This window comes from Cupressus sempervirens, chromosome 8 (genome assembly GCF_028749045.1).
Source record: "Cupressus sempervirens isolate cs-2001-9-10 chromosome 8, ASM2874904v1, whole genome shotgun sequence".
Lineage (NCBI taxonomy): Eukaryota > Viridiplantae > Streptophyta > Pinopsida > Cupressales > Cupressaceae > Cupressus > Cupressus sempervirens.
In genome coordinates, this window is record NC_143125.1 from 848,013,588 (window position 1) to 848,030,933 (window position 17,346).

A 17,346-nucleotide genomic window follows, 5' to 3' on the forward strand; every position below is an offset into this window, starting at 1 on the left:
TATGTTTGCACAATCCTCTATCAAAGCCCTTTCTCTTTCGAATAATTCTTTATGACTGTTACAGGTACCCTCTTCCCCAATTAGTTGACCCATTATATGATTCTCATCATGTGATACCCTACTTTCCCCTCAGGTAGTTTATTTCCAGATTCGTCTAGGCAACAATGCCAGATGTTATACCTGTAGGGTCTATGCTCAGAACATAATAGAATTCATGTAAAACATACAGTCAGCATACACAATGTATTTGAGAGTACTCAAGACTCTTTATTTATTGATCTCAGAATCACTACAATGTATTTTAGAGACAGCATTATGACTATACACCATGACATAACAGCTAATAACATTTTCCGAAGGAAAGTACAATGTAAACATAAAGAGGTGTAAAGTGCCAACTGTTGGCAAACATCAGCTAACTGCCGACCCCTCAACATTAACAGTAACAAATGCTAATTACCCGACAACACCCTCACGAAAAAAGAGCATTGATAAGATTTTACACAAAAATCAATCAACTAATACTGGTTTGATTATGATCAAATTTGTACATGGGGCAATATCTCCCACACCTAGAATCATCACTAGTGATAAGACAAACAATGACTTTACCATGGACAAATATGTCGCAAGTGCAAAATAAAAGCATCTCCACTGCCCTCCGAGAGTATCTAGACTTTAGAACCATATAATATTAATCTGTAATACAAATGGGTTTTCTTTCATGCTGTAATTCACATTATTTAGGTCTAGTTGCATCAGTCAAGTGATCTTGTGTATCTCGGATTGTAACTATAGAATTTAGAAAGACTTGGCATCATTGGGTATGTGATTGAACTTTGACCATCTATTTGAATGTCAACGAAGTCCATGAGGATGTCAAGAAGGCAGTAATCCTCCTCAATCAGCAAGAATTAGTGGATTGAATAGGTGATCCCTCAGTTTTCAAGAGTTTTCTCTCACATTTGGTTTACAGAGGTCTAAGGGCATTGTTGTACTTGATTTTTATGTTCATTTACATTCTCTATCTACTGTCATATTCTTCTTTTGAAATTATAATCTTAATTAGCAACAATCAAGAATCTAGGACTAATTCATGATTGTTTTGCATAGCCAATTTATTGTTGGAATGAATAAAACTCACGTTGACAACTCCAGCAATGGAATGTCAATCATAATTATATATCACCAACATAGATCACAATTAGATACTCTAGAGACTTGGCATACATTGACAGTGAATGCCTATCTACAAATCTTCAAAGGCCCTGCCTTGGCTACTTCTTGTCATTTAATTAAGACTCATTTCTCTAAACCTATCAGGGTAAATGAAAGCACAAGCAGACGGGATTGTTCCTCTTTTAGAAATGTCAGTTTGTACCATCTAAATAGTTTTTCGTTAAAATTCATTTCCAGAAAAGAACATCCCAGAACACTCGATGCTGTGCAGAATATAAGTTGCAGAAAAAAACACAATTGAGTTGGCAATGATGTTTGTTTACAAAGAGAACTATAAGGGACAGACATGCAGCAAGAAAAATAACATCGAGGAAGATGACGCTGATAAGAAGGTTAAAGGACAAAAGATGGAAACAAGAGGGAACCCAAGGGAATAGAAAACGTAGCCATCAAAATTACCTTGAGGCGGTCCTCAACAAGTACTTAAGCCAGATCACCCCCAACTAAATTTGGGAGGTTAATGTGCCTACAAGTTTTGAAAAAGTAAAATGTCAGTAAGATTCTTTTGAGGCACATAAAGTGCAAAAGCAGGGGTACACAATGAGTCAAAGCTAAAAGCTTTGTAAAATCAAAGGAACATAGAAACTCTATATTGGGTTCAAGCAAAGGTTTGAATTTAGACCTAACAAATAAGGGATGTGAAAAATAGAAAGAATAAGGAAGAGGTGATATCAATTAAAAAGGCTGGCATTTTTAAGAAAACTGCAACAAGAAGATGTGTATTTACAATAAATAGAAGTGAACAAAGAAGAATTTAAAATCGCAAATGACAATGGCATAACACATAATAGTGATGTACGGTACGATGTAGAGTAACATGATTTACTTACATATTCACTGTGATTGAATGAAGTGAAAATAAATCATAGTTGAAGACATTCTTAAAGATGTGCTCTTATTGGATTAAAAGTTAAAACCATTAACAATCTACTCTAAATAGACTGGAAGACTTCCAAATCATAAACACACTTCTTGAGATAGTTATGCTTCTTTCATAATAGATATATAATTTCCAGTTCTATTAATATATTAATATATATGATAATCATAAACCACTAGATACTGAGATACATAGACTACACATACACATAAATTGTATTAGGGAAGAAAAGAATATATGAAAACTATCGCTCCAATAAGAAATCCACAAACATGCACAGTTATCATTTAGTTTAGCATTATAATATCAGTTAAATCATTTTGAAATCATGCCATCTGAATTATTTACTCTATATTTCAAAAAGTGGATATACATTTTAGCATTTATTAAATGTGCAAAAGGGGATCCCTATATCATTTCAACATCGTATGCAAAGACAAACCTTTCCAGCCACTGTACTCTCTTGTCCTTTGAGCTTTACTTTAGCTGCTGTCAAATTCACAGCAGCATCATACTGCAAACAAGAAAAAGAAGATTTTCATCTCAGTATTTTAAATTCTACAACTATAAAAATGTAAAAAACAAAACTGCAGAATTAAATTTGAAGGAATTGTTCACCTGCAAAGGACCCTCAATGCATAAATTAGGCTGCAACTGTAGAGCAATATTTTTGGCATCTCGAACTTTTTGTACCGAGGGACCTGCAATCAAGAGTCAATGTACCATAAGATCAGTAGAGCAAGCTTTAGTGAATGCACATGCGGACTACATTAAGCATCCAAGTTCCCAAAACATATGGCCGCTATCATAGACTACAAAACTCTAGATGGAGATTTTACAATTCTTTAGATAGCTTTTTAGAGCTTAGAGATTATATTTCAATGAGCATGTTTTACCATAAGCTCTAGATGGAGAATTATTTTAAAACCCATCTTTGTTTTTTCTTTCTTCTACTTTTAATTTGTCGCTGACATAACTTCTAGAGTTGATTGCATATATTTACTTGCTAATAAGCTAATAAACTAAAAAAGGAAAAAGAAAAACGCAAAAGGGACTTTGAAGGTCTCAAAAATCAGTATAAGCTAATAAACTAAAAAAAGAAAAAGAAAAAGACTTGATGAGAACCTTCACTAAAATCTTTCATTATATGGATTGACAACAATTGTTTGATCAATTTTCACCAATAAAATAATGAGTTATCTTAGAGATATGCGAAACACAATTGGAAAAGTTTTGTACTGTTACCTCCAAGATTTAGAGCAGCAATTTTGGTTCTGAGGGGTGCAAGTTATTCTTGTTTCAGCTGTCTTGCTATCACATCCTTGAGCAATTCTTCTACATGGTAGGTGACTCAAAAAAGGAATTTTAGCTTCAGAAGTTTGATTGTATTGTTCTCCCAACAATACAAGTTCTTCGCAAAATGAGGCAAGAAGAGATGTAAGTTCTTCCCACAAAGAAAAATCCCAATTATGTGTTTTTCCTTCAAGTGCAAACTTAAAAAGCCCGTTAATAGGCTTTGTTTTGCCTAAAAAGTGCAAAAAGCCCACCTCTAAGTGTTTTAAATAAGTTTTTGATGCTTTTACCAAGGCCGCAAACTGACTTCAAAATCCCATTTGTAGGTATCCAATGCACTCTGGATAACTTGTAATAAGACATAAAAACCCCATTTATGATTAAATTACCTTCCCATTGTATATCTACACAGATGCACCTCATTTCCTTGCTCAAAGCTTGCTATCCATTTATAAGAAGTGCTCCCAGAAAACCCTGTTTTTCAGCTTTTCTCCCACCTAAATAGCTGATTTCATTCAAAGGCCTCCTGTTCATATCCTATCCGCATATTATTCCAGATCTATAACATTCTAGACTGAAAGATCGTTGTAACTAAAGAATAACACCAGACAAGAACATCAACATGATGAAGCCATTCAAAGATAGGGATGAGTGATGTAATGATGAGAGCATAGAATATGTAGCTTACTGCAACTTGTAGGAATGTCAATGTAGAGCCACACACAGTGCTCCAATAGTCAGATTTGATATGTAAACAGCAGCAGCGCCTTCTACTTTCAGATGTAAACTTCTCCAGATGAAGACCCTAGAGGACACCCCCTTTTGGCAAAATTACTCAGACCTGCAAATCTATCTTTATTGAATCTCAGACTTGATAATGCTTCCAAATGCTACCCTGATATGTACTTTAAGCTTCCAGCACTCTCCAAATTTAAGACTGCTTTACAAACTCCCTGTCAATATCTACTTGGTATGGCCATCAAGATAAATATTCAATAGCTCAAACAACCAGTCGAAGCTTCAAAAATATGAATCAAACTCCGTGTTATCTCACTCAACAACAATAATGAACCAAACCAAGAAAACTGAGACTCATTCATATGAAAGAAAAGGTTTATCCCTAAATAAAACTTCCCAGCAACTAGATAATAGAAATGGCAACTCAACACAAATTTTGATCTATCTTGGAACTCCAATTTAAATCCCAATAGTGTCTTCCAACAGCATCGTGATCACTAGGGAAAGAGGGTTTCATACTCCAAGCTAAGAATATAAATTCTCCAAACAATTCCATCAATTTTATATATTTTTCAAGCATACTGAAAGAGACCTCTTCAAACTCTTCCATAACACTTTCTAAAAGCTCATCCACTCACCTTGTCAATGTGGAATAAACAAAATTACATTTTATGCCTTTTCCTATTTTGGGGTTTTTTTGTTTCTTGTTGCCCAGTTATAAAATTGTTTCGATTTTATAAGTCACGGTTAATTTTTGAAACTTGCCTTGTTTTAAGCTTTAAATTGGTCATTTTATCTCCGAATCTTTGTGAGTTTCTAAATCTTCATGTCTCTGGCTCATTCCCAGCTCCGCACAGCACTTGAAATTTTTAAAATCCGACTTCTGAGCCTCAAGTTATTGCAGGTTAATGGAGAGACCCAAAATATGCGTTTTCAAGTCTATCATTAACCATTAACCTCTCGAAAGGTTAATGATAACTTTCAAATTGCGCATTTTGGAGTAGGTTAATTAACCTCTCCAAAAATGTGTTTTTTTTTTAACCCCTCAAATAGGTTAATGATAACTTTCAAAACACGCATTTTGGAGTAGGTTAATTAACCTCTCCAAAAACATGTATTCATTAACCTCTTTGAGACAGTTATTAACCTCTTTTGTTTAGCCGATTAAGGTCAAGGAGTGGAAGTAAGATCATCTAACAGGAAATGTCGAGATGGGAGCATGAGATGAATAGTGGTTATAGGGATACTGGACTTCTCCTATGAGGTATGGTCAGAATTCCATAGCCATCAATGAAGCTTCTGTTCAATCTCCTGCACAAGATTTGGCCCATCTAATCTCTCCAAATGAACAGCATTCTCACTTTCTTGATTCAATTGTCGCCAAGCATAAAACACTGACAATGGAGTAATTTCAGAAAAGCTTGCTGAGATGATTCAGAGATAGCCACAATGGGTCTCTGCCGTTGAGAATAGGTTTAAGTATTTAGTTTTGGGAAGGACAAAAACAAACACAAGTAGTATTCGAGTTCACATTGTCAATGCCATGCCAAAGGAGAAAAAGAACATATTCAGACAACTTGCAAAAAGTTGGAATTTGTTTGTATTTACTGCTGGATGTGAACCCAAATGATTTCTTATTTTACAAGCCACACAAAAGTCCAGATGCCCACCACGCAGTCTACTACCTAGAAGTCCATTACAAATCACGCGACAGGTACAAATTCCAGCTTTCAATTCATTGATAGACATGGATCTGAGGCTTGTATGTGCCTTATTTGTTTTACCAAAAGAAATAGATGTGAGAATAAGCTCACTGACTCTGAGATTCAGTGTGGAGTGTGAACTTGTATGGCTGCATGAGAAGAATGCATTAGCCATATTTACAGATGTGGCAAGGTGAAGACAGCTTAAAGGAATGCATGAACCTGCAGTTTATTAGAAGGGTCTCGCACCACCTTGATCATTGTCAACCATGATAATACCACAGTTGTTAATAACCTTCAAACCCACGGTCTTTCCTAATTTCATTGCACAGTGAGTGAGAAATTGTTCATACGCATCATTCCCATGAAATTAGAGGTTCCAAATCATAAGCTCGCCAGTCATAAGAAGTATTATGAGGCTGCAACATACATATCAATTCGGATGTACTCTTTTCCACATGTGAGCAATCGGTATGATCATGTAGCCAGCTTTATATCACACAGCCTCACGCCAGAAATTTGACTCACTAACACAGCTGGTGATACTCAAAATAAGTGCTTTGAAAGAAGGCACGGGAATCCATCAAAACATAATCAAAACTGGGTTTCCTTCAGATGTCGTAGTTACAAGTGCTCTGGTTGACATGTATGGAAAATGCCGAAGTCTGAACAAGGCACATCAACTGTTTAACAAAATGCCTGAAAGAGACGTGGTCTCATGGACTGCAATGGTTGCAGGATATGCACAAAATGGTGAATTTGAGGAGGCTCTTAGGCTCTTCAAAGAAATGCCTGAAAGAAATGTGATCTCATGGAATCTAATAATTGCTGGATATGCCCAGAATGGATTTCTTCAGGCGGCCTTGGAAACTTATAAGCAGATGCAATTTTTGTTGAATCGAGTAGAGACATGTTGCATGTCAATTGGTCACTTCATCATGATCACGGGCTTCCAATCCCTTCTTATGATCGGTATAGAATGAGCCCAAACCATGCAAGGACATCATGTGATCGATACATAGAAAGACATGGCATCGATATAATGCGATCATTGACAGAGAAAGTTATTAATGGCCAACCAAGTTACCTATTTCTTGTCACTCTTCATGACCCTTTCAGTTCCGTAGATTATTGAAAATGGTGGAATTAACATCGTCAACATGAGTCTTTCATAGGCCACAACACTTTGCACCTGTATTAGGAAAGGAGAATTGTTCTACTATGTCTGACCTTGGACACATGCCCCATTATTACAATCTAGCTCGAGTCAATGGTTCAAAGTCAATAAAGCATCAACAGGTGGATATGATAATGGCTCATCAAAATCAGTCTCAAAGGATTGAAAATTCTATAACCTATATCAATGAGAAGACAAGATTGTAGTATCACTATCTAGACTACAGTCAGTGCATGAGCAATTGATGTTGTGAATGATTGTTTCTTTGTCAATTCCCAATATGTCAAACTTGGCGATGATCACGAAGAATAGTCTGTATCAAATAACTCAACAAGTCGATGAGTCAACCTTTTGAAGACATGTTCCAGGCCATACATTTCAATTAGTGATCATTGTTATTTAAGGTTAATTTTGTTGAGGTTAATTAACCTCACCCAAATCACGTATTTGGGAGGTGGTTATTAACCACGGAGAGGTAGTTATTAACCTCTATGTCTATATAAGGACTCCTTTTGGCTTTGTAAAGGAGGACTTTTTGGTTTTAAAAATAAGGGAACACTATGCTGAAATTTTGATCAAGAGATAAATTTTGGAAAGTATGTACAATTTTTATCTCTGAAATTGAAAAATCTCTATTGTCCTCTTGGTGCAAGGAAATGAAATGAGATGTGTTTTTGGTTTCTTATTCTAAAATCAAAATTGTTGCATGTTGTAGTAGACATTCTCATGGTACTGTGCGAGTTTTTATGAATAATGAATGTGCTTGGTAATACTGGTTTCTTTTGAGCGTAGTTCTCGATCACCTTTGTTATCATTCTTGTTTACCCAAGAAGCTTGTGAGGGCGTGTGGTGCATTCGTCCTGAACAGCTTTCTCTTGATCTTTGAAGTTTTAGATTCTTTATTTGAAAATCTTTTTAAAAATTATATCATATGAGGGAGCTGCCCCTCTAAATGCAGAGGAAGGCTGCATACCAAGGGCCTATCCAACTATTGCGAACAGTTTGCCACACACTCCATTGGGCAAATTCTACGGTGACAAATCTGTTTACCAACATTTCTTCACCCCTATTTTATTGCAATTGCTTTTTCCTTAATTTTTCCCATCCCATTTAACAGGATTTTCCTTCAACTTAAGTCCCCAAACACTACTATCTCTCTAATGTATTGTAAAATAAAGGGGACCATTTAATTTAAATATTTCCAACAAACTATAGACAATGCATTAATAAAGTTAAATAATCAGATTTTACTTTATAAAGTAACTTTCTTAATGCACAACTAATCATATCAATGATAAACAAATCCTCTATCAATGCTAAACATTTACCATCGAGATGTCATTGCCATTGGAGGTCCCAACCATGTCCAGAATGACTTACTATAAATCGTATGTTTGAAACTATCTCAAAACACCTCGGAATCACCTATAACTAAAATTGCCTACACCAAATATCATCAAGGTCCCTTAAAGTCATGGTTGGCCTATGAGACCATGGGGAGATATGGCTAATGAAAACAGCATACAACGTGTGCCAGAAAAGGAAACATGATAGACAAAACATAAAACCAAATCAAAAGACCCCATGACCAAGTGGTCATTCAGCCCACAAATTTAGCGACATACACAAGCATGAGATGAGAAGATATTGATTATTTCAGTCTTGGGAAGGATACATCGCTAAGGGAAAGGATTGATGATGTATGTTGTAATGAGAGATAGGCAACATATGCAGGAATGAATGACAACTGTAAAATGATATCTCTAGATTTGATTTAATGTGAAACCGTGCAGAGAACTGGTTTGTAATACACGCAAGTCAAAAGCTCAGTATAATGGGGGCTAAGATGAAATTAATGGGATAGAGAGCTCAATGTACTAGGAAAATCTCAATATGATGGGAAATGAGTAGTAGATCCATATTCTTAACATAGGTAGATTAGTAATTTACCCTATGTGGGGTGACGAAAAATTAAGGAAATGTGTGGCATGATTGTGGGAATGAAAGGTGGAGTTAAAGGGTAGGATCTCCACAAGATAGCAAAATGGTTATAGTAGCAAGGGATGGTGTTAACGTGTGCAAGCAAAATATGTAACCCATGAATGGGGGTGAATTAAAATGGGTGGAAAGTAATGGACTAGTAGGGATGACAAGAGGATTAAATAGATGCTGGATGTAGTTATCACATGGTGCATGAGACACAGTTTCACCATGGTACTTATCCACAGCATCATTGAAGTGGTTTCATTGATGGACAGATTTAATTCTTTACAATTTTTGCATTTTACACACTTTTTTGTATTTTTCAATTTTTTGAAAGTAAGGATTTTAAGATGCATAATGTTCATGGGGTCGGATGCATAATGTTCATGGAGTCGAGGAGCGTATATCCTTCTAGCATTGAAATTTGGTATGCCCCAAATTCATATTTAGCAATGTTGACATCATAGTTACAAGACTCGGACTCATCAATTGGATTTGGCAAATTGAAAAACCAAAGAAATCAAAAGATTTTCAAGGATTTAAAACATTTTGCATGCATTGTTTAATAAATCAATATGCAAGACACAATAATTGAGATACACTGAAGCTACCTTGCACACATACACAAGTTTACATTGATCACATATGTATAAATGCAAATTTTTGAAGAAAATAAGTTAAACTAAATAACACATTAGAAATATAGATAGTGTCACTATCAAATTCTAGAATAATCATGAACTATGTTATCCATGCAATCGAAATTCCAAAATATATATTAAAATAGAAGCTAGAGCATAGAAGACTAAGGCTCAAAGTAGCCTATATCAGGGACAAGTCAACCCTGCAATCTTCCTATGTGTACACCTAATATAGGTCATGGAAGAATCTGCATCCATCTTCTTTCCCTGTGTTTGAAGCTCACCCTCATTGGCATCCACATCCTCATCCTCATCACCCTTAGAGTCAGATACCTCATTCTCAACCTCAAGTTCCTGCAATGGCTCTCCTCACATTCTAGCCTCCTCTACCATCATTACCGAGTCTGCCTCTCAATCGACCTGATTAATCCATTCGAAGTCTTCATCATTGAAGTTGAATACAGGATCAACCTTAGTGTTCCACTTTGACAGTGCATCAACCTCTTCTAAAATGATAAGAGACGTGTCAGTGCCCAAGATTTGTCTATGATGGAGGTGCATGTTGTAATGAACAAACACAAGCTCAATCTCTCTTTTCACTACCAACTTGTTGGACTTTTTCAAGTGTATATGCTCGAACATACCTTGTGCTCACATTTTGAGGCACTACGTGGTTGGCTCACGATGCAAATTATAATCCTCTGTAGATTTGCGTTGAAGTACCAAACATCTCCCACCATACATCTAAAACAAGAAAAATATCAACATACACTGGTAATAGTACTAGAATCATAGATAGACGCTTTACGATTTAACTTTTAAATTATTAACATAATACTGTAATGTCCCCAATATTAAATATTAAAGTAATTATTATTTATGTATGGTCCAAAAACATAATTATTGCTTGGGCCCATTTTTATTTTTACTTATCTGCAGGAGTTGGTTGTCTCAAAGCCATTTGTAAACCCTAAGGAAATTATCCAAAGGGGTATTTATACAGGCTTGTAGGTTGTAGAAGGTATGCATGTTGGATTTTATTTTGTAAGGCAAATTACACTTGGAGTTCTTGTCTGTTATTTTGGAGGTGAAGGATCCTCCCTATTTGGTCAATGCAACTTCGATGCTTCACACACACCCTAGTCTACAACTGAAAATATCACTCTAATATTTCACTTTGTGTGCCAAATTTGTTGATCGCCTTCACTTGGAGACAAATCTGTAATCACTTGTTTCTTGTCCAAAGTTGTAATCTAAAGTACTATCATTGTTTAATCTGGATTTTTCCAGTATTGCTAGCATTTTGGTGACTAATCTCCATTTCTGCCAATTTGCAACTTTGGTTGTATTGTTTCTTGTATAATAACCTCAACAATAGTACTCATCTATTACTTTCCAAAATTCCAATTCAGTCAAAAAGATAAGGGCAATTTTATATGTTGCAAAGACCCAACACTAGAAGGAAAGACTTGACCATATGTCATTCCTATCATATGCATGCAACCACTGTACAACACACAACAACCTCTCTACAACCATTGTATGATATAGCCTAGCACCGTACGGCATCATTCATATACTCCATACGATCAACCATCATTCCCCCAGTGAAGTCTATTCTTTTCACCGTATAGCCCACTTCTTCACCATACCACATAGCCTCTAAACTTATTCCACTGTACGGTCACCTTCTATCTCTCATGCCAAACAGTCTTGTCCTCTCTCTTGACAAAGGGTCCATACTCTTGCACTTCTTCACCATAATACGGTCTCTCAGCTCAATGCAATGTACAATCACCTTCTAGCTCTCACATCATACAATCCCCTCTTCTCGCTCGATGCACGATCCATTCTCTTGCACAAGTAAAGACTCAGCACTCACATGCACTACTCGTTGAATAGGTACATTATATGTTGGAAGATTGGAGAGATTGTTGGAAGATTGGTTTGATGATGATATGTTACATTCATGACTAAGTTTGTCATTGATGTCAACATAGCATGTTTGATATCTTCTATGGTATCTGAAAGAAGAACAACGGATACATCAAGTTGATACAGACGACTAGTTGAGCATGATAACCACCCGAGGTTATGGGAGATACGTCTAAGTATCTGGCATATGCAGTTAACGTCGGAAGCAGAAAGGATAAGTCTAGAAGAAGTTATGTAAGTTTTGGCGATAATTGTTCTGAGATAGAGTTTACAGAGCCATGTTTTGGAAAAAAATTTATATCTCTTAGCAGAGTTGATATCTTGAGGATCGAGGTTGAGGACATGGAGAAGTCATGTTGAGGATGACGTGAATAAGCTCGCTCGTCATAATATTGCATGTACGGAAAGTTATTCAAGTTGCAAGATGGAAGATTTGTGTTATCGCTAAGTGTAATGTATTCTTAATGTGGTCCTATAATAAATAATTGAGGACTAATAGCCGAGTCAAGGAATTGTTTGATGAACTTGGTATAAAGGAAGGATATTTTCCTTTATCACAGTATGGATATATGTGAATTGTGAATGTTCGGAAAGCAGCAGAGAGTGCGGAATGCAAAGTTGAGCAGAGCAGTGTAGAAGTGAAGGAAACTTCATTGCCGAGGTTTTGCTGAGTGATCCGAGGTTCGGTATTCGGATCCGAGGTTCATGACCTGGTCTACAAGGTCTGATAGTGATTGATTCGGTTGACAAGACAGAGGAAAGAACAAAGCAAGAAGAAAATAGCAGTAAACTATTTGTTTGAGCAGTGAGCTCTTCTTCTAGTTGAAATTGCATGTTTAGGTAGTGGGCTCTTCTTGCATACATTGTACTACAACTCCTAACAGGGTTGGCACAACTCCTAACAGGGTTGAAATCTACTAACAAGGATTCAAAGTCTCCTAACAGGAACTCATTGTACTAAATGTTGTAATAAACTCCTAATAGGGTCCATCCTCTAACAAGGAATATTTATATTAGTAAATCATCTTGTGGGCATCATTCCCACCACGATTTTCCCTCTAATCAAGGGTCTCCCTAATCAACATATCTGGTCTAATTGTTTATGTGCATCTTTGTATGGTTGCTATTTAATGGTTGAATGGTTAAGTTTGTTTAAAGAAGATAAGTGTTTTAATTGTTTGATAACTGATTCACCCCCCCCCCCCCCCCCCCTCTCTCAGTTATCTTGGTGTACTATTGTTTCTAACAATTGGTATCAGAGCTTCAGGTCCTTAAAAGAAAAAGTCTAATAGCTTTGGGAGATCAATGGCAAATATGTTCAGGAAAGATAGTCTGAAGTTTGATGGAACAAATTACGACAGTTGGAAAGAAAAGATGAAGACACATTTGTTGTGTATGGGTCTAAGATATTGGATCTTGACAAAAAACAGCGTAAACAATCATTGAAGAAACGGACTTGGAAACTTGCACCGAGGCAGAAAGAGATCTTTTCATGTGTGACATGAGAGCTAGAGAAGCACTATTGACTGCACTTCCTGAAATTGAGTACAATCAGGTAAAATCACTTGCTACTTCACATTTGATTTGAAAAACTTTGATAAATAGTTTTAAAGATGATGAACACTCTAAGAAGTTGAAGCTACAAAATTGGATTTATGCATTTCAAAATGCCAAGATGATGGAAGATGAATCTGTAAGAACATATATAGGAAGGATATCAGAAATTACTATAGGTATTAAAGCTCAAGGAGGAACCAAGGATGATGATGAAGTTATATGGAAGATATTGAAGACTCTAACACCACTATTTAAGTCAGCAATTCAGATGATACAGATGTTGATATCATGCACCAAAGATTTCACAAAGGAGACATTGCTTAGAAGACTTGAAGCAGTTGAGAATGAACTTAGACAGACTGAAGAATTGACCAAAACAGAGACAGCTTTCAGTGCCTTAGGTATTCGACCTAACATATCGAGGAGCACAAGTGCTCGAAGAGATTTTTCTAGCAGCAGCAGATCCAAAGAAGACAAAAAGATTGATGAAGCAGTAGCCATTTTTGGTAAGAAGAGAAAAAGGAGGTAAGAAAATCTTTAAATGTTGGACTTGTGATTAATATAGTCATTATGCATCTAAGTGTCCTAAAAGGGAGAAAAAGTATAAGGGAAATCATAAGCTTAAAGATGGAGATTGTTTGTATGCAAATGAAGATTATGATTCTGATGAACAAGCATTGAGTGCTAGTGATGATGAAATTGGATTTGTGGCAATTAAAGAAGAAATTCCAGAGAAGGTAGCTTTGGTATCACAGGTTGAGAAGTAATCTAATTGGATAATTGACAATGGTTGTTCACATCATATGACTGGTGACATGAACAAGTTTGTTGAATTCAAACGTCAGGATAGAGGAATTGTCAAAGTTAGAAACAATGCAACATGCCAAGTAAAAGGTATTGGATCTATAACTCTTGATGGTAAAACTAATACTGAGGATGTATACTTTGTTGATGGTTTAAAGCACAATCTTTTGAGTGTTGGACAACTAGTAGACAAATGTTATCAATTGCAATTCTCAGAAAAGACATGCATGATCAGAGATAAAGATGGATAGCTAATTGGAATAGGAACCAGATCTAGAGGTAATGTATTTCTGTTGAATCCTACTGAAATAACATGTTTGGTTGCAAAGCTAGATGACAGTTGGTTATGGCATAAGAGATTTTGTCATATGAACTTTGATAGTATTGTGAGGACAAGTAGAATGTTTGCCGTTAGAGATTTGTCGAAGATTGTAAAGCCTGCTAACACAATTTGCAAGGAGTTTGTTTTGGCATAACATAACAGAACTTTTCCTAGCAAGAAGTTTACCACTACAATAAAGTTGGAGATTGTACACACAGATCTTAGCGGTCCTACAAAGACTAAAGGATTCTATGGCGAAGTTGGAGATTGTACACACAGATCTCAGTGGACCTGCAAAGACTAAAGGATTCTATGGTGAAAGGTATTTTATGATTCTAGTGAATGATTTTTCTAGAATGATGTGGGTTGCATTTCTTAAAAAGAAATCGGAGGCATTTGACAAGTTCAAGATATTCAGGAATAGAGTTGAGAATGACACAAACAAGACAACTTATGAACTGTGGTTTGGTCACTCACCTACAATTAAGTATTTTAGAATATTTGGAAGTGTTACATTAAAAATGATGATGATATTGGTAAGTTTGATGCTAGAAGTGATGAAGGTATGTTTCTTGGTTATTCATTGAAAAGCAAGGCTTACAGATGTTATAATCAGAGAACTAAGACTATTATGGAAAGTGCAAATGTGAGAATTGATGAGAAGTTCAGAATACAAGAGAGAATAGTTGATTACAATTCAAATGATGATGTTGTTACTAAGCCAAGGAATGATGAGATATTTTTTGAGACTAACAATGATTTGCAAAATGAAGGAGAACCAAGGCAGGAACAAAGCTCGGAAGCTTCAATGGAACCAAGAGTTGAGATAGCAACTCCTTTAGGAAAGGACATGATAAAGGATCACCCATCCGAATAGATCATCGGAAGCAAAGATAAAGGTCTGATGACAAGAAGCAGAATAAATGAAGAACTATGCTTGATATCTCAAGTTGAACCAAAAAATGCAGATGAAGCATGCAAAGATGATTATTGGAAACAAGCCATGAAAGAGGAATGGATCAAATAGAAAAGAATGGAACATGGGAATTGGTCCCTAGACCAGCAGACAAGAATGTGATAAGAACCAAATGGGTATTTCAGAACAAGATGAATGAACAAGGAGAAGTTGTAAGAAACAAAGCAAGATTGGTATGTAAAGGTTACTCATGACAAGAAGGAATAGATTATGAAGATAAATATGCTCCAATGGCTAGAATAGAAGCAATAAGACTATTTTTAGCCTATGCAGCATAGAAGAAATTCAAAATATATCAGATGAATGTCAAGTCAACATTTTTGAATGGAGAACTCGAAGAAGAGCTATACATTGAATAGCCTGAAGGATATCCTTTAACAGATGACAAAGATATTGTATGCAAACTGAGGAAAGTATTGCATGGATTGAAGCAAGCATCCAGAACTTAGTATGCAAGGTTAGACAAGCATTTGACAAAGCTCAGACATAGCAAAGGTATGGCAGATAGCAATCTGCATTGCTAAGAAATTAATAATGGTTTGATGATTTTGGTAATATTTTTTGATGACATTATATTTGAAGGTAATGATGAAGAAAGCAAAAAGTTTGCAAAAGAAATGAAGAAAGAATTTGAAATGAGTATGATAGGAGAAATGAAATATTTACTAGGATTGTAAATAGTACAAAATAAAGAAGGAATCTTTATTTCTCAGACTAAGTATTTAAAGGATTTACTAAAAAGGTTTGGTTTGGAAACATGTAAACCTGTTGGAACACCTATGGTAACTGGACACAAGTTATCTACAAAGGATGAGACACCTACTGTTGAGCAAAAGAAGTACAGATCTATGATCGGAGGATTGCAATATCTGACTCACACAAGGCCGGATATAGCAAATGCAATTGGAATTGTTGCAAGATTCAAGGCTGATCCCAGAGAAGCACATTATGCAGCAGTAAAAAGGATATTTAGATATCTGAAAGGAACTTCAGAATTTGGATTATGGTATGACAGAGCTAATGACTTTACTCTAAGTGCTTATACTGATGCAGATTGGGTAGGCAGTATGGATGACAGGAAAAACACCAGTGGAGGAGCCTTCTTTCTTGGAGGAAGATTGGTTTCTTGGTTAAGCAAGAAACAGGATTGTACATCTTAAAGTACCGCAGAAGTAGAGTATGTTGTAGCAGCAAATAATTGCAATCAAGTTATTTGGATGAAACAAATGCTAAAGGATAGAAATCAATGAACCTGTTGTTATTCATTGTGACAACACAAGCACGGTAAATATGCCTAAGAATCTAGTGTTGCATTCGAAGACTAAGCACATTTCTATTAAGTATCACATGTTGAGAGAAAAAGAAATTAGATTGGAGTATGTAAGCACAAAAGAGCAAATTGCAAATATATTCACTAAGCCTCTTTCTAAAGAGACTTTTGAGTATTTGCTAGATATGCTTGGGGTTATGCCCCTTACTACATTAGAGTAGAAGATGCAAGAATGCATCAGTCCAGGTTAACAGAGCAACACTGTTTGTTTGGATTGGATGTTGAGCTTCCTGTATGGGGGAGTATCTGTGATGGACAGAGTCATCTAGGACTCTTGATTGATATTGTTGTAAACAATGTCTTTTGACACTCGAGCTAAATAAGTATTAGTTGATTGCAGAGATATTGGTTGCAGAAACCTTTGACGTTGATGTCAATGGGGGAGAAGTTTGGCATGAAAAACATTATGCTAAATGGGGAGAAGTATTATGCTAAGAAGAAAAGTTTGGCAGTATGCTAGGGAAGATGTTCGGCATAAGCACAATGTGCGGAATAACAATTTGGTATAGAGTCAATTGAGGTATATCAATGGGAGAGTATGATTACGGAACAACAGTTTGGAATAGAGCACATTGAGGTATATCAATGGGTGAGTATGATTAATGAAAAGGATTTGTGAAAGATCTCTAATGGATCTCTTCCGCTGATCTGCTGTAATTTTATATTTTTAAAAATGTTTTCCCTATTTATTAAAATTTTCTTGCAGAGCTAGACAAAAATTGTAGAAGGGTTTGATTGTTTTATATTTTTGATAATTTTTCAATAAGT

General features: G+C 35.9%; 1 protein-coding gene across 2 annotated transcripts in view; it reads right to left on the reverse strand.

The window, feature by feature from the left end:
- Positions 1-17,346, reverse strand: part of LOC149545073 (uncharacterized) — a 210,640-nt gene that overhangs the window by 75,976 nt on the left and 117,318 nt on the right. For both annotated transcript variants that reach the window (XM_089795570.1, XM_089795569.1), the window contains 2 exons: positions 2,738-2,820; positions 2,562-2,633 (listed from right to left, as the gene is read on the reverse strand). In XM_089795570.1, coding sequence (XP_089651696.1) covers positions 2,562-2,633; positions 2,738-2,820 — 155 coding nt within the window. The remainder of the gene's footprint in view (positions 1-2,561; positions 2,634-2,737; positions 2,821-17,346) is intronic.